At 38.3% G+C, this 21,814-nt stretch overlaps 3 protein-coding genes across 4 annotated transcripts; all 3 read right to left on the reverse strand.

Annotated features, from left to right (window-relative positions):
* Positions 1-3,324: 3,324 nt before the first annotated feature.
* Positions 3,325-12,462, reverse strand: LOC121738566. Its single transcript, XM_042130727.1, has 4 exons — positions 12,378-12,462; positions 11,860-12,027; positions 4,108-4,257; positions 3,325-3,493 (listed from the first exon to the last, which is right to left on the reverse strand). Exons 1-4 carry the CDS (start codon positions 12,450-12,452, stop codon positions 3,335-3,337), a joined length of 552 nt encoding a protein of 183 aa, XP_041986661.1. The 5' UTR covers positions 12,453-12,462; the 3' UTR covers positions 3,325-3,334.
* LOC121738548 lies at positions 4,945-8,092 on the reverse strand. Of its 2 annotated transcripts, none has more exons than XM_042130693.1 (2): positions 6,683-8,092; positions 4,945-6,568 (listed from the first exon to the last, which is right to left on the reverse strand). In XM_042130693.1, exons 1-2 carry the CDS (start codon positions 8,051-8,053, stop codon positions 5,528-5,530), a joined length of 2,412 nt encoding a protein of 803 aa, XP_041986627.1. In that variant the 5' UTR covers positions 8,054-8,092; the 3' UTR covers positions 4,945-5,527. The 2 variants fall into 2 exon arrangements, with proteins under 2 accessions (XP_041986627.1, XP_041986635.1); XM_042130701.1 differs by having other exon boundaries at positions 4,945-6,563; positions 6,678-8,092.
* A 1,588-nt stretch (positions 12,463-14,050) lies between the features above and the next one.
* On the reverse strand, positions 14,051-20,967 carry LOC121738561 (phenoloxidase-activating enzyme 1-like). The gene is made up of 7 exons (XM_042130714.1): positions 20,815-20,967; positions 18,752-18,957; positions 17,337-17,520; positions 16,946-17,060; positions 16,435-16,622; positions 15,278-15,370; positions 14,051-14,463 (listed from the first exon to the last, which is right to left on the reverse strand). The coding sequence occupies exons 1-7, from the start codon at positions 20,864-20,866 to the stop codon at positions 14,150-14,152; spliced, it is 1,152 nt and encodes a 383-aa protein (XP_041986648.1). The 5' UTR covers positions 20,867-20,967; the 3' UTR covers positions 14,051-14,149.
* Positions 20,968-21,814: the final 847 nt, after the last annotated feature.

A 21,814-nucleotide genomic window follows, 5' to 3' on the forward strand; every position in this document is an offset into this window, starting at 1 on the left:
TCTACCCACAATCTTAGACATAATTTTCATCCAGCAGCTAGGTACATATTTACTTCGTTTTATTCATCATTCCTTAGGGATTTCCCTCCATGTTTTTATCAAATAGACCAAATTGCAGCTTTTACTTCTATATCATAGTTTATTTTCATATAATAAGACTCCTGAGAATATTATTTTCTATGTTTTACGTTCGAGAAAATCATAAAATGTATTTTATCCAACATAAAAGCGCATCGTATAAAAAGTACCATGGGTCCTGTTTGAGGGATGTCCAAATATTATCGAAAAAAGTGCCATTATTTGTTAGTTATTAGTTTGAAGTTGGAATTAGCAGTAATTCCAACTTCAAACTAATTTATTCAGTTTCATTTCATTTTATAATTATTTTCCAGGGTGTATCTTTTACTTTTTCGATTTGTTAAATTACAATATTAAAAACAGAAACTGCCTATACATTTTAGTTATAAACATGTGACACATAAACACGGGAAGATAACGTTTAATGTGAATTGAGGTATGAGCCGTATGACACAACGTAAAAAAATCTTTATCCCTCAAAAACAAAGTTCCTATTTCCGCACACATTTTGATTTGGGGTGCAATATTATCTCATTCGAATAAATGAGAAAAAAGCCGTGGTCCGGCGGGCTAACTTTTTAATTCGTAATTACAGAGCATCCGCGCTGTAGGCGTCATTAACTTCCCAAATGTGAGCTTGTGTGCATTCTGTACTGAAAGTATTAGCCGTAACCAAATTACCTTCTGCCTTCCGCTATCAAATTTTATGTTATTCTATTTCTAAAACGAAAAACAAAATTAAAGCGAATTATAGAATAAGACCCGCAGCAAATAGCTTTTCCCTGCGCTACCGCTAACATTATTACGCTAAGGAAAACCTGGTTGTGAACATTCATTTTATATAAATTACGTAGTAAAAGATACTAGTAGCACTAACACCACACATTACTATAATAATTAATAATAGTTATGTGTGGTATAAGTGAAAATGGCATCGTTTTGCTATGAGCTTTTTAAGTGAATTTATAGCAATTAATGGTCACATTATTTAACGTGGGAGAGCCATGCCTCGGCACGAATGGGCCGGCACGACCGAAAAAATACCACGTTCTTACAGAAAACCGGCGTGAAACAGCGCTTGCGCTTTGTTTCGCCGAGTGAGTGAGTTTACCGGAGGCCCAATCCCCTACCCTGTTCCCTACCCTTCCCTTCCCATCCCTACCCTCCCCAATTACCCTATCCCCTCTTAAAAAGCCTGCAGCTCTTCTGATGCTGCGAGTGTCCATGGGCGACGGAAGTTGCTTTCCATCAGCTGACCCGTTTGCTCGTTTGCCCCCTTATTTCATAAAAAATATATATATAATAACATTAACAATGTGTAGCAGTTGTCACGGATCGCAATTTAAATAACAAGCAAATGCCATAATGTAACGATTTCAAAGCGCGATGTAGATTCTTTCATCGCAACACTTGACAAGTGATAAATTTCAATTCTGCAGGCGGTCGTTTAATCTTCATGTTCAGAACTCTACCTCGGATTTCAAAGTGCGTCGTTAGCAGATCTCTCCTTGACAATTTTATTGCGAACTCGTTGGCGTTATTGAGAAATGTGGAGGGCACTCGTCACCTCCCTTACGCTAGTTATAACATTTTTGATGCGTGCGGCTTTTTTGGGTCCACTCGTATTTTGGCTGGCATGTGTATAAGAACAAGACTTGAGGGATGTTCCTTTGATTATTTTGAGAACAGTTTTTTCTTGAAAATGTAAAGAGACAAGCCTTAAACATTGTATGAATAAATAAATAAATAGATACATAAAATATATAGGTACGGTACCTGTTATCTCTGTATTCTCAAGTCACTAAACCGATTTGGATGTCTATTGTCTAGTTTGGAGTTACTTTGAGTCTCTACTACTCTCTCTCTCTCTACTAGGGAAAGTAGGTGCCACAGTTTTTATTGCGCCAACTTTTCCGGCAATATACGAATTTCACCTCGAACAAAGTAACAGACAACCTCTAAAAATTATGTAATAAAGTGACCACATTGGAATAACATTAAAATTCATCAAAGACATACGCTAGATTGGAACAAACAAAGGCGATGTAAAGCTGAAATAATTTTCACGGCTGGAATAACCCTTCTTCTCAAATTAAAGCTCTTCCTTTATGTTAAGCACTCGATAGACGTCAGAAGCATTGTTCTGCCTCCTCATAACAACCCTAAAATATTCATTTCAAAATAAGTTAAAATAAAATGTTTGAAAATTCAAATAGAAAAATTGAAAACCAAAACGACGTGCAAACAAGTGCGGGGGAGTTTAACAATGGTGGTTGAAATAGTTTTTATATTTTTATTAAATGTATATCAGTTTATTAATTATAATATTGTAAACACTGAAATTTTAAATTGCTTCGTTACTTATAATCGCACAGAATAATAATGTTCGTACACAATTTTTAATTAAGTTGTAGTCAATTAGTATTTTAAAGCTCCTGAAAGTAATTATATTAAAAATTCTGAAAAACAGAGTATCACAAGTTTAGTGTTCGTTAACTATTCTTAATATCAGCGAGACATAAATCTTTTTGAAATTTAAATGTGGTATTTGAATAATTTAACAATTTGAAATCGTCGGGCAAAACGGATTTACATTTGCATAGCTCTGATAGTGACCCTGGGACCACTATAATGGAATTTTCACGTATGTTTTCGTAACTTTGTAAAGCTGGACTCTGAATTTATTGTGAAAACTTTAATATTTTACGATATCATTTAAATTCATTGTCACTAATATCGTAATTAATGTTTAAAGTAGCTCATAATTTAAAATTGCTAACACAGGACGTGAAATTTTTCTATTTCTATTACTTTTTAGAACTAAAACTAGCTGTCCCGGCAAACGTTGTTTTGCCATAAAATGATTTTCTCAGTTTTCCTGCTTTTCTCTTGAAGTTTTTTCTAATTTTTTTCTATAGACCTCACGGAGCCCGAGACCTTTCCAACGAATGCAAAACCGTGGAAATCGGTTCGTGCGTTCTGGAGTTATAGCGTCAGGAAGGAAAACCCGACTTATTTTTATTTATTAGAAGACAACCTTAAAAGACAAACCAATTTTTCTGCAATTTGGCAGAATGATACGATGAGCTTCGTGAAAACATACCTAGTTAAACATAATAGTGTTCGTCCTGGAAACACTTTTACGTGTGATAATTCATACATTATAGCGAGGAAGAAGTAGACAAACATCTACTATGAATGAAACAAAAGTGGAAGTATGAATTATAATTAACTTTTTAAGCTCTCATTTCTGTCATTATTTCTCATAAACTTCTATGGACAAAATGAAGCAAGCCACCTTGTCTAGAGCCTTTAAAACGGCCACTTCTATCTCGTATTCGCCACAGAACTCATGTTTCATTAAAGATGATGCGAAATCTAAGTTTAGAACGACTTCGCTCATTGGGTACACACCCTGTAAAAAAAAAGATATCACTTGCAAGAGACATAATTATTATATACTCATCACTTATATTACGAGTATAATAGCAATTTAATCCTAAAAAACACATTGGTGCTTAAAAATAATATTGTATACTATCTAATACTGAAAGATTTTTTCAAATAGGAGCAGTAGATCCTGAGATTAGTGCGTTCAAAGCCTTTTCAAATAATGTCTCCCCGTTTTTTCCACATTTTCCTCTATTTCTTCGCTCCTATTAATTAGTCTTAGCGAGATATATATAATATATCAGCCTTCCTTGATAAATGGGCTATCTAACACTGAAATATTTTTTAAATCAGACCACTAGTTCCTGAGATTTAGCGCGTTCAAACAAACAAACTCTTCCGCTTTATATTATTAGTATATAGATCGTCGACAAAATAGCCGCTCATTCGATGAAAATGTCTTAGCAGCGCCGTTATATCACAATCATGCAATAATCGTACAAAGTTTTTTTCCATTACATATTATGCGTAAACTTTGTTGTGAACATTTTCCTAGTGTATATACGCTAGGAAAATATTTGCATTTGCAAAGCTTTTAAACTGGTCAAGGAGAAAAAGCAACTTTAACCAAAAACTTACCTCCTTTATGGGGCATCCTGTGATATTGACACTCTTGACGACCGGCGACCAGGGTGCGTCCTCCTCCTTCATACTCCCGCAGATGTTGGCGGCGGCTCCGTACATGTACTCCTTACCCACCTCTGTCAACTTTTGGACCGATATTTCGAGCTGAAATGTAAACATTATTTATTATATTCTTTCTTCTTCCATCTTTTTCTTCTTCGGCGTGCATCCGTTGTCTGATTGCCATAACACAAGTTTTTACTTAGCATGAGATTAGACGACGTGATGTACGCTACCTAGCTTTTATACTATTGTATATTATTGTATGTGTTCGGGGTTGGGATAGATAAACAAGAGATCAAGAAAGGATATTCCTGTATTGCATAGATCTATTACTATAACTAAAATGGGATATGAGATCGAGTCACGCGCTCGGTGAGATGTCGCGACGTGAACTAAACTTTATTACATTATTCAAAAGTAATAATTAATCAAAGATGCAGAGTTGCATTATTATCTAAGTTGCATAGTAGGTAATAAGTCAACACACGCTGTACGGGCGTTGACCCGTACATGCTCCCGGGGGAGAAAAAAGGGGTTAGTAGAGGTCTAAGATAATGAAAGATGAGGTTACAAGATGATAAACAATTTTGCTTATAACTAATAATAAACTAGGGTTAGTATAAGAAGTTGTACAAAGTAGTAGGATTTAAAATTAAACATAACTAGTAGAATTAAGGTCTTTAAGTGAGAAAACACGAAAGATCGGGGACGAAGCCCTGTCCTGTTTATACAAGCACTCACTAGATTTAACTTTAAGATCATTTGTCACAGATTTGCCTTTAACGCTAAGATCACTCACACTTACACTTTTCATTTTAGCTAAAGATTGCCCATTTTCCCTAACTACACAACACTCACTTAACTCAGTTCCTTCGGGGGGCGTGGAGGAAGACGCTCTAGCCGGCTGCGCCTCTAGAGGTCTCGAAGACTCCCGACGCTGAAGCCTCTGCCGCCGTCTTCAGTACAGCACTACAGCAGCAAATACGGATCATTCGTCTTTAGAGCATCAACACTTTTCTCAACAGAGTCGAACTGTCTTAAGATTTTGAGTTATTATTGGGATCAATCTCAGCGGGTAAATCAGTATCTAAAAGAAATATAATATATACAACTTAGCCTATAACTTCATCTATTAAGCCTCGGCGCCGGCGCTTCTGTGCGTTTCCAATTACAAATGATTCATTCATCGTAATAATATTATTATAATGTTTTAATTCTTCGAACTCGTGCCCGAGTTGCAATGTGATATCTTCGCACGGTGTCTTATATGTTTTATTTCTAAACAAATTATTGTTTCGAGGTAATTAATATTAATATATTTTTTAAGTGCCAATTCTGAGATTTTAGAATATGAGATACGATTGGACTTCGTTTAATTTGAGTTTTTCTCTTGTTCCTTATCCGGGGAAGGATTGGAGGTTTCATTCACTGGCAATAACGCGAGCTTGACAATGGGTCGTTTTAATAAACCGTTCTTAGTTTTTAGGGTGACGACTCTGACTAGGCCGTCTGTTCCGGGATGAATTTCTACTACTCGACCTAGAGCCCATTTTCCGGGAGGGAGATTTTCATCTTTTATGATGACGATATCATTGAGGTTAAGATTCTTTTGAGATTTTCTCCATTTTGCTCTAGTCGATAGCTGTGTGAGATATTCATTTTTCCACTGAGTCCAAATATCATTGTAGATTTTTTGTACTAAGTACCAACGAGTTCTGAGATCACTTTCCGTATCATATAAGGTCAAATTGGGCCCGCTTGCCAAAAAGTGAGCCGGGGTTAGAAAATTTATGTCCTCAGGATCTTCTGATAAGGGGCAGAGTGGTCGCGAGTTTAAACAGGCTTCAAGTTGGGATAATAGTGTACTGTACTCTTCGTATGTCAATTTCTGCTCTCCGACGACCCTCTTTAAATGATGTTTTAAGCTCTTTACAGCGGCTTCCCACAGCCCGCCTGCAGATGGCCAGGATGGGGCGTTGAAATGCCACTCGATGTTCATCTCAGAGATAGCGGCGAGGTTGTCCTGGCTTGATAAGATTCTGGAGATTTCGGAGTACTCTTGTCTAAGGATTTTATTAGCTCCTATAAAGTTCGTTCCTTGATCACTGTAGAGGTGACCAGGAAGACCCTTTCTTGCCGACATACGTCTGAGCGCTGCAATAAACGCTGACGCAGTAAGGTCGGACACTAACTCCAGGTGTATGGCCTTAGTTACCATACAGACAAATACTGCGACATATCCTTTGGTTGTTTTTATGCCACGACCCTTATTAGCTTTTACTAAAATATGTCCAGTATAGTCTAATCCTGTATGGTAGAAAGGTCGACTGGGAATTATTCGGGATGGGGGTAAGTCTCCCATCAGCTGATTTTTCAGTATGGGTTCGTTTTTACGACACTTGACGCACATTCTTAGCCGCTTCTTGGTAGATCTGTTGCCGCCGAGTATCCAATATTTTTGCCTAATAAATCCCGCCGTCATCTTAACTCCGCCGTGGAAGACAAGCTTGTGAGATTCGTCTATAATGAGATCTGCCAGTTTTGACTGATTTGGGATGATGATGGGATGTTTAATATCGGGACTCAAATGCGAATGTTTCAGCCGTCCACCGACACGTAATATTCCGTCGGCGTCTAAAATAGGATTAAGATTTAAGATCTGGCTTTTATTATTTAGAGATTCGCCGTTCTGGAGATGTGAGATTTCTTTAAAAAAGTACTCCTGTTGCACTTGTTTTATTAACATATTTGTTGCGCGTTTGAGATCTTGCAATGTAAGGTAAGTCACGTTATTATTTCGGTGTAAATATATGTCAATGAATTTGTTAACGTAGGCTATAACTCGTATTACAGTTCTCAGTTTACTAATTTTATTTAATAATTGTTTAATTATAGAGGTATTGAAGTTTGTAGTGGCGATGTTTACTAACTTCTTTTTCCTGAGATCTTCCGTCGTGTCATAGGATACATCGACAGGATAATTTTCGGGATCGAAGGAAGGTAGCCAGCTGGGTCCTTTCCACCAAAGAGAATGTTCAGCTAATTGGGCTGCTGATAAACTGCGGCTTGCGCAGTCAGCAGAATTTTCTTTAGATTTGACGTATCGCCAGTTATCTCTAGGGATTACGTCACATATTTTTCTCACCCTTGTCGCTACAAAGGGTTTCCATTTTTCGGGATCGCCTTTTAGCCATCCAAGCACTGCCATAGAATCTACCCAGCCATAAACTTGAACCTGATAGCTTGATAATGAAGATATAATTTTTTCCATAAGCTTAGTCAGTAAGAGAGCTCCGCAGAGTTCTAATCGTGGGATTGATTGAGATTTTTTCAGAGGTACAACTCTTGATTTTCCCGCAACTAAGGATATTTGCGCTATATCGTTTCTTAGGATCCTGCAATATACAACGCATGCGTAGGCTTTTGTGCTGGCGTCGCAAAAACCGTGAAGTTCGATGACATCCGACTCTTGAGTTCGAATCCAGCGGGGTATCTTAAATTGAGATATATGGGGTAAATCCGCCTTGATGTTGTTCCATTCTAGGGCAATATCCCGTGGAACGGTTTGGTCCCAAGTCAGCTCGGTTTTCCATGTTTCTTGGAATAGGATTTTGAGCTTTATAGTGACCGGAGATAGCCAGCCTAAGGGATCGAAGATTTTTGAGATTTCCGAAAGCAGTTGTCGTTTGGTTGGGGCGTCGTCGGTTCTTATCTCTATTGGATGAAAAATAAAAATATCACTTTTGGGATTCCACCGAAGGCCCAAAGCTTTCGTAGATTCAGGCTGCTTGAAATAAAATTCTTCTTTTTGCAGATCAATAGGGATATCGGACAGTTCAAGTAAGTTTGAACGCCATTTTCTTAAGTTAAAACCACCAGCCTTGAGAAGAGTGGTCATTTCTTCTTTAATTTTTCTTGCAGACTCAGCAGAATGTGCCCCATACATAAGGTCATCCATATAAAACGATTTTTCTAAAATATCCGGGGCACAGCTGTTAAGGTAATTAGGCCGTTCATCCGAAGCGAGCTGCTTAAGGGTCATCATAGCGAGAAAAGGTGCCGCCTTAGTCCCGTAGGTTACAGTCGCTAGTTGGTATTCCTGTAGAGGTTGAGATCGATGACTTCTCCATATGATTTTCTGAAGGTTCTGATGGTCAGGATGTAGCCATATATTACGAAACATTTTTTCAACATCGCTGGTTAAAGCATATTTAAATTGCCGCCATTTTAGTATAAGGCTAAGGAGATCTTGTTGGAGATTCGGCCCTCTGTGCATGAGATCATTGAGGCTTAGTCCAGATGTTGTAGCTGCTGATGCATTAAAAACTACTCTAAGTTTTGTGCTTAGTGATTCATCACGAAGTACACAATGGTGTGATAGGTAACAACCTGGAGTTATGTCAGCGTTAGCCGCGACGGGGGTCATATGTCCGAGTTCAATATACTCAGACATAAACAATTTGTAATCATGTGCTAGGTCAGGTTTTCCAATTAATTTATTTTCAATTTGAAAGAATTGCGCTATAGCCTTTGTTTTCGATTCACCTAAGTTTTCCTGGAAATTATCTTTTAAGGGCAATTTTACTACGTAGCTGCCATCCTCGCGCCTTGAGGTTGTAGATTTGAAAAGGTCGATGCATTTTTGGTCTTCTTCAGATATCGATGAAGGGTCTTGAATATCCTCGATTTCCCAAAACTGCTGGATCTCGGAGATATTATTTAGGATGAGGTTGCATTGAAAGGTTTTGGAACTTTTGCAGCTACCGCTTAAGATCCAGCCCAGCTGAGTTTGCTGAGCCATAGGTAGGTTACCTTGGGGTCGGCAGATGCCATCTAATAGGATAAGAGAGTAGACATCAGCGCCAAATAGGATATCGACCGGCCGACTTTTATAAAATTCAGGGCTTAGTAAAAGTAGAACTCGGCAAGTTGGTTACCAAGCGCTTCATAATAAACACGTCGGTTTCAAAGGTAAAATCATTTATAAGTGACATGCACTTAATAGAGATCATGCCTTTACATATATTCTCAATGTTCCCGACTCCTGAAATATAGCCGCTGCATTTTTTACGGGGTAATTTTAAGATCTGAGCAGCCCTTTCGGTAATGATTGAGGTTTGGGATCCTTGATCCAAAAGGACTCTCATTTTATGATAAGATCCATCAGCTGCTTGTACTTTAATAATTGCTGTGGCAAGTAATATTTCTGCAGGGTTATTGTCCGATGACTTCAAGTCTTGATCAGGCAATTTCGTAATCGTGGCTGTATACTTTGGCCCCGATCCGACGTCCGGCGTAGTATTCGCTGAGTTGTATGATTCGTGAAGTATGGTATTATGCGCCTTATTGCATTCTCTACATTTTAACTCGGAAAGGCATTTTCTAGTTCCATGATTATGTAAACAATTGACACAAAGGTGGGTTCAAATTATTAATAGCATTTTTGCGTTCCGAAGGTTGAATTTTTAATAACTCCGAACAATTATGAATGCGATGACTTGACGAAAAGCAAAAATTACACGTCTTGCGGCTATGATTTCCAGAATTCGACGATTGCATAAGATTAATTTTATTTGTAGAATAATTATTACTATAATTAAGTTTTAAGTTAGGGTTAAAGTATTTATTATAAGATTTTTGGTCATTTATATGACCTTTAGATGACGTTGGAAATTGTTGAGTAAAAGGATAAGATCGAGATGAGGGTCCTTGACTGGAACTTTCTTGTTTCTTCCTTGAGGTGTCTAAGGACATGAATTTATTTTCTATAAATTGTAGGAATTGTTCCAGTACAGGCAATTCTCTAGGCGATTTTAGGGAATCGATATAATCTTCATTGGTTTCAGGATCTAATTTTTCCGCTAAAATACACACTAGGAAAGGATCCCACGTAGAGACGTCGATCCCGAGATTTTTTATGGCATTCACGCTCTCGTTAGTCGTATCGTGGATGCGCTTGAGATGATAGATAGACCTATGCTGGCTCACAGGGATATTTAGGATGTTCTTGAGATGAGATGTAAAGATACGTCGCTTATTGTCGTAGCGATGCGTGAGGATGTTCCAGCACACGGGATAATTACTGGAACTGATTTGGAGATGCTGAATCAGCTTTTCAGGCTCGCCTTTCACCTTGCTCTTCAGGAACTGCATCTTCTGGGCGCAGGAAAGCGAAGGATTGTTGTGAATAGTCTCCGTGAAGAGATCCTTAAAGGCGACCCATTCAGTGTAGTTTCCTGCAAAAGTTGGGATTTCCATCTTCGGAGTAGATTTTTCTATATGCGCCACGGACCACATTTTTTGATTAATATCTCTTTTGAGATTTTTATAATATTTTTCGTAGGATGTAAACTGTTCTTCATATTGGGTGTTTGAGCCGTTGAGCTCATTGTCCAGCTCCCAGTGCAAGGAATCAATGGCAGACCAACGGTTTTTGAGGTTTACTAGGATATCCTCAAACTCCCATTTTTCCGTGATAAGATTGAGATCGATAGCTTGCGCTTCTCGTGAAAAGGCTCTAAAATTAGTAGCTTGCTTCCTCAGCAAGTCTTCTACATTGCTCGCGTCGGAGCTGACCTTCTGAGGTGGATTTGAGGATGAAAAGCCTGCAGGAGCAGTTGAAGGCGTGGTATGAAACGCAGGTGGTTTTAAAACCGGGGTTTGCGGCCTATCAATTTTAGGATTGTAGTTTTGAATAGCCGCTTTTATTTTATTATATTTAATTTTTAATTGTTCGTACTGATTAGACGTAAAATACGCATGAGATTGATCACCGAAAGACAGCAAATTCATATGATTATTATGAAACTCTGTAAAGTATTGCTCTAAGTTATCTAACCGCCGACGAAGATAGTCGGGGGTTTTCCTATCTGCTCCATCCTTTTTAAAGTTGGAGTACAGTGAATCCACTGCATCGATGATTTGCTGCTGTGTCGCTAAGATGTCTTCCATCTTCGCCAGGATAATAAAAAAGGAAAGATCTTACTTGTGAGTTCAGCAAACCGCTAGCTCGTCGATTGCCCTTCCGCGGCACAGAGGTTACAGGATACACGGTGAGCTGGTAGCGCGCTGAGGATCCGGGAGCACCGGACCGCGAGATGATGGCACCGTCAGAACACCGGAGTCACACGGGATCAGAGTTCAGTGGCACCCTTCCAGGTACCGGGATTGCACGAGATCACGAGATAAACTGTTCTCCTAAGATACTGAGTTCGTACGCGAAACCACGAAGTGCACTCACAGGATAGTCAACTGGATACACTCGCGTAGGGTCCCGCTTTTTCGCTCGAAGGACCAATGTTCGGGGTTGGGATAGATAAACAAGAGATCAAGAAAGGATATTCCTGTATTGCATAGATCTATTACTATAACTAAAATGGGATATGAGATCGAGTCACGCGCTCGGTGAGATGTCGCGACGTGAACTAAACTTTATTACATTATTCAAAAGTAATAATTAATCAAAGATGCAGAGTTGCATTATTATCTAAGTTGCATAGTAGGTAATAAGTCAACACACGCTGTACGGGCGTTGACCCGTACAGTATGCTTAATAAAGAATTTGAATTTGAATCTATCACGTGCTGTATAACATTAGTATTATTTTATACGCAGTAGTATCAGATGAAAAAATGTGGGTGCATTTGCTTCAAAAACCTTATATTTGTTTTCACCTACATCTAAATTCATAAGTCTCAAACTCACCTCGTATTCATCGTCAATGCTCATCAGAACATCAAAGGCGCCGCCCATGACCAGGCCATCTGAGTCTTCCCCTTGAAATCCCATCACCAGGGCCTTCTCATTTAATCCCTGATTCTCGAAGTCAGGACAGCTTTTGACACCATCTACAAACCGCGGTGCACAACAAACCTACAAAAATACAGTGTACTTTTGGTTTGCAAAATGAGGCTAAAATAATTTACCTTGAAACCATAGACATAATCATACTATAAAGTAGACAGTAGATATAATATTCTGAACATGGGAATCATTACCAGTAAATAGCTAATTATAAATAGTTATTTATTGGTTGTTGACCACCAGTAAAAAATTGGGTTACGTAGTTACTATTTTTTACTTATTGTCAAACAAGTAGGTAATTCTTAATTTTATCAATATTATTATTTTTTAACCCGTCGATCGTGGGAAAACGAGACACAATAGAATTTCTATTGAGTCTCGGTCAACGGTGACTGTATGGGGCTTGATGAATTACTTACATCTTCATCGTCGTCCGCCACTGTATTTTGGACGATAGCAAAAAGTACCGTAACAAATAATATAGCATAATTCATGTTTATTAGCGGACCCAGACAGAAAAAAAGAGTAAATGTAGATACGTAGAAAATAATGTTTTATACATCGCCAGATAGGGATCAGTGGTGGTAACAATAGTTTGTTGGATTATTATTCATGTTCGACATCGCGTGTGCTGTATTACTCTATTGATACTGAAACGGCTGGCCGACATGCCACGGTGTTTTGAATCACTTTAATAGGTCCATCAAGGTCATTAACGTGTTATTTAATATCAGTTTCATTAACACTATCATTTACATCATACGTCCTTAGATTGTCTGCTAATTTGAATATTTTGTGGCTGAAACCTATTCTGTATTTTTATTGAAGGCAGATTATTACGATCGATAGAGTAATCTGTCTTATGAAACAGTTGGTAATTTTACGAATGCCTCGATAGCTTATCCTGTAAAGTAAAAGCACAGGACGTAAAAGCATAGGAAGGAAGTCGTTAAAACGTAAAAGTACGATGTATCAAATTCCTAAATTAACCTGCGACTGAAATGAGGAAAGCGAAATAAATACAGAAAGAATTTTACGACGAATAATAAGTGTTCGTCAGAACAATCGTAAAATGGCGTTTTCCTCAATTCATTATCGGTATTGATAATGCAAATGGAATAAAAACAGGAGCAGATGAAAAATACATTGGGATTGTACCCAATATCCTCGTGTACACAGACAAATGGGGCGCATACAGCGACTATATCACTTCCGATATAGTAGTTTCATGTAAATGGTGCCTACTTTTAAACTGCCGTAATTTTTAGATTCCGATTGGAGTTTCCCCTCCTCGTATTTGTTATCTCCCCGAAATGAACGAATGTATGCGCGTTTATGATTTAATGCCGCTCCTAACTTTTGCACGTTAAATATTTTATCACTCTTTACCGTGATTGTTTTTGTAGCGTTTTCCTGGTATATTGAATAACTTTTTATTGGTGCATAATGTTTTTTTCCCGGAAAAGCAATTATTTTTGCAATTATTATTTACATCGTAAAATGAATTCTTGCCGGACCTCATTTAATACTCCATCGCAAAACGCTGACTACAGCGTTATTTTGCTGAGCCGAACCTGAATAGAACATAGACAATAAAACTGAAGACAATAAAATTTTTCACTTCAATTATGAGATTTTATTTCATTAGAATCAGCAACATAAACAATATTGGTATGCATTCGACCGTAAACTTCAAACGAACACAAGAACGCCATTACCCGGGCCAAATTAGAAAAGGCCTTATAAAATTTCAGGTCAACAGTCGCACATAACTTTGGAAGGGTAAATGATTTAATTATGCGCATAGAATTGTCAGCGTGACACTTAACTCGATTGCCAGTGACACCTATGCAAATGTGCGTTACGACTAATTGAATATCTTTGTTCGTTGATGGGGAGCCTTGATGATTATGAGGCCCTATCATGACGACTACGCTGCCGAAATGTGTGAATACTAAGTTGGGCCGGTGGGAATAGAGGCTTAAGTAAAACAGAGAGTGTAAAGTGACGTATGTGACTGTAGAGGACAATCTAGACGCGACTTTGTTATTGATTTCGATTCCAACTAAGAATTTTAATGAAACAGCCATGTTTTATAAAACACATTTATTTGTTCTAGTTGGTTTCTATGCGAAAATGAGAAAACCTCGAGTATCTGAAAGACTCATTATTGAGTCGATTATGGCAACTTTTAGACGTTAGTGGAGCGCAGCGTGTTCTGTATCCAGTCTATGTAGCCCTGGACGGCGGTGTAGATGCCCGGCCAGCCGTCGCGTCCGCAGCCGTAGCCGAAGGAGACCACGGCGACGGCCTCCCATTGTCCGGACGGGGTTCTCCTCATGAGGGGTCCACCGGAGTCCCCTCGGCAGGCGTCTTCGGCGAAGTTACCGCCGGCACAGAGCTGCTTGTCCGTGATGTCTGCGCCGAGGTCGCGGTATTTCGCCACGCACTCGTGCTTGCTGAACACCGGCAGGTTGAGTTTCTGCTTCACTTGGCTGCTCTTTCCTGTAAACAAAACGCTTTAGTTTGTATACAGTTAAAAAATTTTTTTGTCTATATTATGGTCTATGAAAAGAAAGTATGGACCAAGGTTTAAGAGATTTAATGATTACTTTAATAATGATTTATGTATGTCTTTATAATGAACATTTTGACATTAGATCTATTATACATTTTCTGTCAAACTCGCCATTTAATTAAAGTAAAGTTATCACACGTCTTTGAATACGCCGTAAGATTTAAAAAACAAAAACTCTTTTTCCATATTTTGTAGCATTTGTCTCTGCTTTAAAAGCGAAATAAACAGCAATTACTTAATATTTATGAAACCATTAAGCGGGACAAAAAAACTCTACTTTTTCTAGTAATAGACTGAGCAAAAAAATATTTTTTTGCTTAGTCTATTGTGTATGTTATCGAAACAAATTATATTATACGCGTTATAGAGTAAGTATATTTGGCAATTAAATCTTAATGAACAAAAGTACGAATAAAAATAAATAGAATCTAGAGAATAGAATATAGTAATATCACAATTTATGAGAAATATTTTGATGCTTAGACAGACATGTAGATTATATAATAATAATATTGTATGTAGACAATATTCAATTTCAATCTAATGATACTTACATTATTGTATAAGTTTCATTGAAATGAAATAAAGCTTATAAAACAAGAATATTTTAAGGAATGATATTTGTTTAAATTCTCCCCAAAATAACCAGTCCCACGCCATTTCATATTTTCCTCTAAATTATTAATAGCCGGAGAAACCGTGTAGGAATTACTGAGAAACCACTTAAGGGATCAATATTACCGCTTAAGGTTTTTCCCCAGCCGGCCACGAACACGTCGGTACCCGGCTCGATTCGCAAGCTGGTGTCCACTAGGCAGATAGGTTGGATGTAGTCTGAAATTATAAATTTAAAAAAAACTTGAGAGGTATCAAGGGACACCCGGATGGAACGAAGTTCTTTCTTATATACAAAAAACCTGTATACACTCAACAAAAACAAAAACAAAAAAGAGAGAGAGACAGAAAAAGAAACACTCGCTACCGCATGGCTGACAACTGTAGCAAAAACAACTGTCCCGCGACGTACATACACATGCGGTATCTATCTTGATCTATGTCTGTGGCAAAAAGTGTCGTTACAACTTTTTGGTCTTAATTTTTTCCTCTAGCCCCCTTTTGCAATGCGCGATAAGGAACTTCGTTCCAAAAATTTCATAGATACATGGTAACGTAAAAGGAACGGCTAAATAGTCTGTTGGTACTTTCGATGCTTCTGGAGGTTCTCGAAAACGGGACTCTCACAATGTAACGTGTATTTCTTTATGAGTGAATAAAGTTTATTTTGAATAGACATGGGCGCCACTTCTTTCTTCCGTCTTCTTCTTGTTCCCGTATTCCTTCTTGATATGTAGCATAAGATAAAGGTGGATGCCGTGGATGAGACGATCGGTAAACAAAAGCCCAACATTTCGAACGTACAGATTTTGAACTCCAAAATATATCACACGGTGCTGAATAGCAGAACCAGTGTAAAATGGGAATATTCTGAAAGTGAGCCACAGAAGTGGTGACACAACAAACAACTCCTAAAATATATCCTGCACCGGTTTTTGTATACGAGGTAGAGCCATGCTTTGGCACGAATTGGCCGGCTCCACCGGAGAAATACCACGGGCTCACAGATAACCGGCGCGAAACAGCGCTTGAGCTGTGTTTCGCCGAGTGAGTGAGTTTACCGGAGGCCCAATCCCCTACCCTATTCCTTTACCTACCCTTCCCTATTCTCTTCCTTACCCTCCCCTATTCTTTCTTAAAAGTCCGGCAACGCACCTGCAGCTCTTCTGATGTTGCGAGTGTCCATGGGCGACAGAAGTTGCTTTCCATCAGATGACCCGTTTGATTATTTGCTCCCTTATTTCATAAAAAAATCAATGACAACACGTAATCCGTCCACTTACAAGTAAGTGTGGCTCGTCTCGCCAGCCTGATGAGGGAGATATCGTCGCGCCTATTGGTGTTCTTGTCGGAGTAGCCGGGGTGTGGGTGCGCCGACATCACCGCTATCTCCTGGACCGGCTCCGCGCACACGCCGTTCAGGCAGTCCTGGTTGTTCTTGATATCGTACTCGCCGAGACGCGCACTTGTCCTGAAAACGACCCTTTCTTGTAAACTCTGTCGAGGAACTCTTGTCAATGAACCAGTTTCTGGACCCATGACTGGGGTTCTGAGAGAACCCTGTTATCATGTCGTCATAATATCAAAAGATTGTAAAAAATGTTTGTGTTTCCATTTTCAAGTTATATTGTAAGTTGCCAGCATAAAGATAATATCATTTAATAGTAGGACAACGTTGTATCTGGAACGCCGCAAAGAGTTTCAGAGCAATTTCAAAGAACTTTAGTTTTTTTGAGTTGCGGACTCTGTAGGTAATATTGTGGCCAATAACTAATTATTATAATAAGAACTTACAGTTTGCCAACGACATTTTCGATTTCGCCGACGACGCAGTGAGCAGCCGACATGACGTAGCGACGGTTGATCAGCACCCCTCCGCATTGATAAGTCAGCGGCTTGCTAGAGTCACCTGTGAATTGAAGGAACTTTTAGTTTGGGTCACAAAAAAGTGATCATTCTCCTAGACTCGCGTTTTATCAAATTAAAGAGACATCTAGGTTAATAAACAGTGACGTCTCCGTGGTGTAGTAATTTCAAGCGTGGCTCTTGAATTAGAGGGTAACATCTAAATCCTATAAGGGTTAAACTCCCGCGTAAGAAAAAATATTACTTCCCAGTTTGGTTAGGACAATATAGGCTTATCACCTAATTGTTTACAAGAAAAATAATCCATGCGTTAACTTACGAGGCTGGTATCCCAGGAGAGCCATCCACGGGAACTCGTCCAGCTCCGTGTCCACTCCACCGTAGATCCTGTCACCATTGGTGTCGATACCGCACTGTTTTCGGGGGTACGGCGCGGAGTCTTCGGAGGATACCGGGTCTGCCTGACCGTTGAATTGCGGACGTGGGGTCACTTGTGACCTTTGCTAGAATCAGAAGGTTATATTCTATAGAATAGGTAGATATTATGTTTGTTTTTAATAGTTATGTAGTAAATATAATGACAATCTTGTCGAGCTATGCGAATACGGGGTGTAACAACATTTTGTTACACCCCGTATTCGCATAGCTCGAACTGAATATACTTTAGGGTATGTATGTATTCCTTGTTCACTGTGAAGGTAGCACTGAAAGATGTTAGTTATGACCTCTATTGATTATGTTTCTACTAAAAAAACTCCAGCCTTATGAACTGTACGATTGTTGAATAATATTGGCGCATTTTTTCCTATTTTTCCCAGTTGTTGCATAAGCGAATTTTGTAAACAATGAAAAGTTGTGTTTAATTAGTATATTATCAACTATTACTTTGAACTCTGAGGTCAGTACTGATGGCCGTTGTAACGGTGATAAATGAGAACATACAACAATTTACATGTTTACGTTCGACTAGGTAGCTATCGGATAAAATAGAGTCTCTAGAGAGTTCATAACTCCATTAGACGAATCAGAATTAGTCTAAAGGCTCACAAAAACATAAGAACTAAGGCTGGTATGAATAGTCAGGTACTTAAGCAGCGACCCGGTCTCAAGACGCAGTTCAGCTCTGTGATTGGTCCAAATTTTGACAGCCAACCAATCACAGAGCCTGAACCGTGTCTTGAGCCCGAGATGCATCTTGAGTACTGACTATTTATACCAGCCTAAGAGATTTTTTTAAATACGCGTTTGTAGATATCAAACGTAGACACACACCATCGATACATCATACAATACTGTTAAGTACTTAAATATTAAAATCTGTTATGACCCGTTTCTTCATACATAATAATTATAATCATCTGCAGGGAATTCCCCATTCTACAAATTGTGATGTTATAAGAGCGAGACATATTTTGTCGATAAAAGAGACACGACAAGATTGGTGAACGGAGCTATAACTACTTGTTAGATGAAGGATGAAATAGATGATAGATGGATGTTATCCATACTTACTTACTAACATTATAAATGCGAAAGTGTGTCTGTCTGTCTGTCTATGTGTCTGTTACCTTCATGCCCTGACTGACTGTACTGATTTTGCTGAAATATGGTATAGAGATTCTTTGGGTCCCAGTACCAGAGTAACCCAGAAGATAGTACGGTTCCCGCGTGATAAATGAATTTTGGTACCATGGAGTTGCAGGCAGTATCTAGTGGCTATTGGCTAATATTTACCGTGGTAGTAGCAGTCTGCTGGTTGGGGAGGGGTCCGCAGCACACCTTGGGCACATTGCCAGCGAACCCACACTGCGACTGCCTGAGGAAGGCAACCAGCTCGTACGGGAGTGGGTTCTGCTCGAACACGGCGACTAGACTGGGGCACTGATACAGTGATATGCAGTTGCTAGTCCTCCCCAGCGGGGTTTGACATTGCTGTGAAACTGGAGAGTCAGAAGGTTAGTTACGCGAATGAACATGCTAATTTTTTGAAGCTAAAATGGTTCCCGAACCGGTGATAGGCACCTTAGGCCCATTGTTGGGAAAAAATTTGATTTGAGGCTTAATGATTGTATGACCTAGGTCCTAGCACATATTAATATTATATCTAATAGTAAGAAATATGTTCTAAAACAACTGAATCCAATACGACGAAATTAAGTATAGTTTTGAAGCACATTCCTTCATTTTTGGAACAAGATCCCTTTTTGGCAAAGAAAAATTAAGCTAGACTACAATATGCACTGTTAGTAATAAGAAAGATACACTAAGAAAGAACACCATATTTTACCGAATCACTAATACAGAATATGAACTAGGTACTATCAGAGAAGTTGATTCATAGACAGATGGCGGACCTTAGTAATTTGGTCGACTAGAATTGAATTGACATAACCCGACCAAATGACGTAGGTCTGTCAGCTGCCTCTAAATCAATTTTTTCGATAGTTCTATCCAAAGATTCAGAAACATGTACCGATTCATGGTACACTATCAGTATTTTCCGTCTGGCCATAAACAATTAGCTGAGCAACTTGATGATCATTACTTACAACTAGTTTTAACGTACACGTAAAACCCGTTTCTGCAAGATATAATTAACTTTTTATCCTCAACAAACGTGTGTCGAAATAAACAAGAATCCACGATATTTTATATCTGTTATTATTTATTATACTCGTTATGCGAAGATTAACAAAAATATGGAGGATTAATGTCCTTGTGCAAAAATCGGAGACAGGCATGGAAATAATTTAGGTGGCGTTGAAAAAGGTTTGACAGGTGTAATGCTATGCACGAATTTAAAGTTGGAATGTTCGTTTTATAAATATAGCTGAACAGAGTATAAATTTTAGAAGAAATAAAACTCAATCTAATCTGTGTACAGTTTTGTTTGTGTCCTACAGTTTTGGTTTACAAGAACAACATGTGGTAAAACAAACTACATACTCACAAGGTCATCTATTTTGAACCTAATATAGGTACATATTGCTAATTATGTACCTAGAGCACTTCTTTCTAATTTTCTCTACGTAAAGTAAGGTACCTATTTGACAAGTTGATAACCCGTGAAATAGGTCTGATAGAACGCGTTTTTTTTGGGTTCCGTACCCAAAGGGTAAAAACGGGACCCTATTCCTGAGACTTCGATGTCTGTCCGTCTGTCCGCCTGTCTCCAGGCTGTAACTCAAGAACCGCTATAGCTAAACATCTGAAATTTGCACAGATTGTGTATATCTGTTGCCGCTATAACAACTTATACTAAAAACAAAATAATATTAATATTGGGGGGCTCCCATACAACAAACGTGATTTTTTTGCCCTTTTTTTCTCTTTATCAATAATGGCAATAGGTAGGTACTTGATTTTTTCTCAAAGTCCTTAGTTATATGTATTCTTTAATATTTAATAATAATATTTAAATAAATAAGGGGGGCTCCCATACAAAAAACACAATTTTGGCCTAATTTTGCTGTATAATGGTACGGAACCCTTCAAGCGCGAGTACGACTCGCACTTGGCCGATTTTATTTTTAAGTACAGATTTCGTCATTCCATTGTAGAGTACCTTTTACTCAATTAAGTGATATTATTTTAACTTTATGCCCATACTAGTATGTTTTCCAACGCCATTATTTGGATAATTAAACTTAACTTACAACACATAACTCTAAGTCAGTACGAAACCACTTAAGTTATACCATGTACTTAAGAAGCAGAGAGAGCGAAAAAGTTGATAATACAAACAAAAATTACCGGACTACAAACAAAAAACAAGTTTCCCTATTTAAACAACCAACCTGCACTTCTCCACAATAACGTCACACCAAATAAAACAATAAAACACTTCATTTTCACTTAACTATATACCATAACTTAAATCACTATTTTTAGGTAACAAATTACTGACAAGAACACCAGTCCGTCAGCTCTGCTACACTGGATCTTAGAGGTCAACCTCAATTATATATAAACATAGATAATACCAGACACACAAGTACCGACAGAAGAAAAAACCACAAGTTGCACACCAGCCGTGCCGGAAGAAGTGACCACAGTGCCGGTAAAAAGAGACCAAGCATACATTTCAGCAGCATGGTAGAAAGAGAAGAGGTTATTATTTCCTTTTCTACGCCGCACCAGCGGTCTCCTCTCCCTCCGTCTTACGAATTTTCGTTCAGGTCACGAGTCCTGATATGAGCTTAACATTTTTTATCCATTTCATTAACGTGCATAATTTCAAAGTGCATTGAAATCAAATTGCTGACGTCGACTTGTTGAGCTGGAAATTATAATAATTTTTTGCGGACGCTACCCAAGACGACGAGTCAATGCGTCATCAATGGATTTACCAGTTTCTGTTATGGACAAAATAATAATTATGTGTATTTTCCTTCATTTGCCCAACTTTATGCATGTTTATGTTGGTGCTACATGGCAATAATATAAATAAAAGCAATTAATATAAATTAATAACTTGACTACAATAATAAATTAGAGATATTTTTTTACTTAAAGGTAATAAGTACCGCCCCCTCTACAAAGATCTAAAAATTATGTCATATAACTAGTATTTTATTTATGCGTCAAATAAATTTAATTTATAAGTAAAAAAGTAGCAATAATAGTCGTGTTCTCTCTATAAAAGTTTGAAATAATGCAAACAACACAACTATTTTAGCTGCAAAAAAAGGAATACCTTAAGGCCCAGTAGTCCCTAAAATAAGCAGGTCGATGTCTGTCAGTACGAATATCGACATTAAGAGGATTCCACACCGCCCTTTTTTCCATACAAACGTT

Source organism: Aricia agestis, chromosome 2, assembly GCF_905147365.1.
Source record: "Aricia agestis chromosome 2, ilAriAges1.1, whole genome shotgun sequence".
NCBI lineage: Eukaryota > Metazoa > Arthropoda > Insecta > Lepidoptera > Lycaenidae > Aricia > Aricia agestis.

What these genes read in the sequence shown, in the direction of transcription:
- LOC121738548 (XM_042130693.1), bottom strand. Translation starts at nt 8,053, where the DNA reads ATGACCACTCTTCTCAAGGCTGGTGGTTTTAACTTAAGAAAATGGCGT. An exon ending in AGTCAAAACTGGCAGATCTC is followed by an intron (nt 6,569 to 6,682) that starts ATTATAGACGAA and finishes AAGAAGCGGCTA; the next exon opens with AGAATGTGCGTCAAGTGTCG.
- LOC121738566 (XM_042130727.1), bottom strand. Translation starts at nt 12,452, where the DNA reads ATGAATTATGCTATATTATTTGTTACGGTACTTTTTGCTATCGTCCAA. An exon ending in TGGCGGACGACGATGAAGAT is followed by an intron (nt 12,028 to 12,377) that starts GTAAGTAATTCA and finishes GTATTTTTGTAG; the next exon opens with GTTTGTTGTGCACCGCGGTT. An exon ending in CAGGATGCCCCATAAAGGAG is followed by an intron (nt 3,494 to 4,107) that starts GTAAGTTTTTGG and finishes TTTTTTTTACAG; the next exon opens with GGTGTGTACCCAATGAGCGA.
- LOC121738561 (XM_042130714.1), bottom strand. Translation starts at nt 20,866, where the DNA reads ATGAAGTGTTTTATTGTTTTATTTGGTGTGACGTTATTGTGGAGAAGT. An exon ending in GTTATTGTGGAGAAGTGCAG is followed by an intron (nt 18,958 to 20,814) that starts GTTGGTTGTTTA and finishes CTGACTCTCCAG; the next exon opens with TTTCACAGCAATGTCAAACC. An exon ending in AGCAGACTGCTACTACCACG is followed by an intron (nt 17,521 to 18,751) that starts GTAAATATTAGC and finishes TTCTGATTCTAG; the next exon opens with CAAAGGTCACAAGTGACCCC.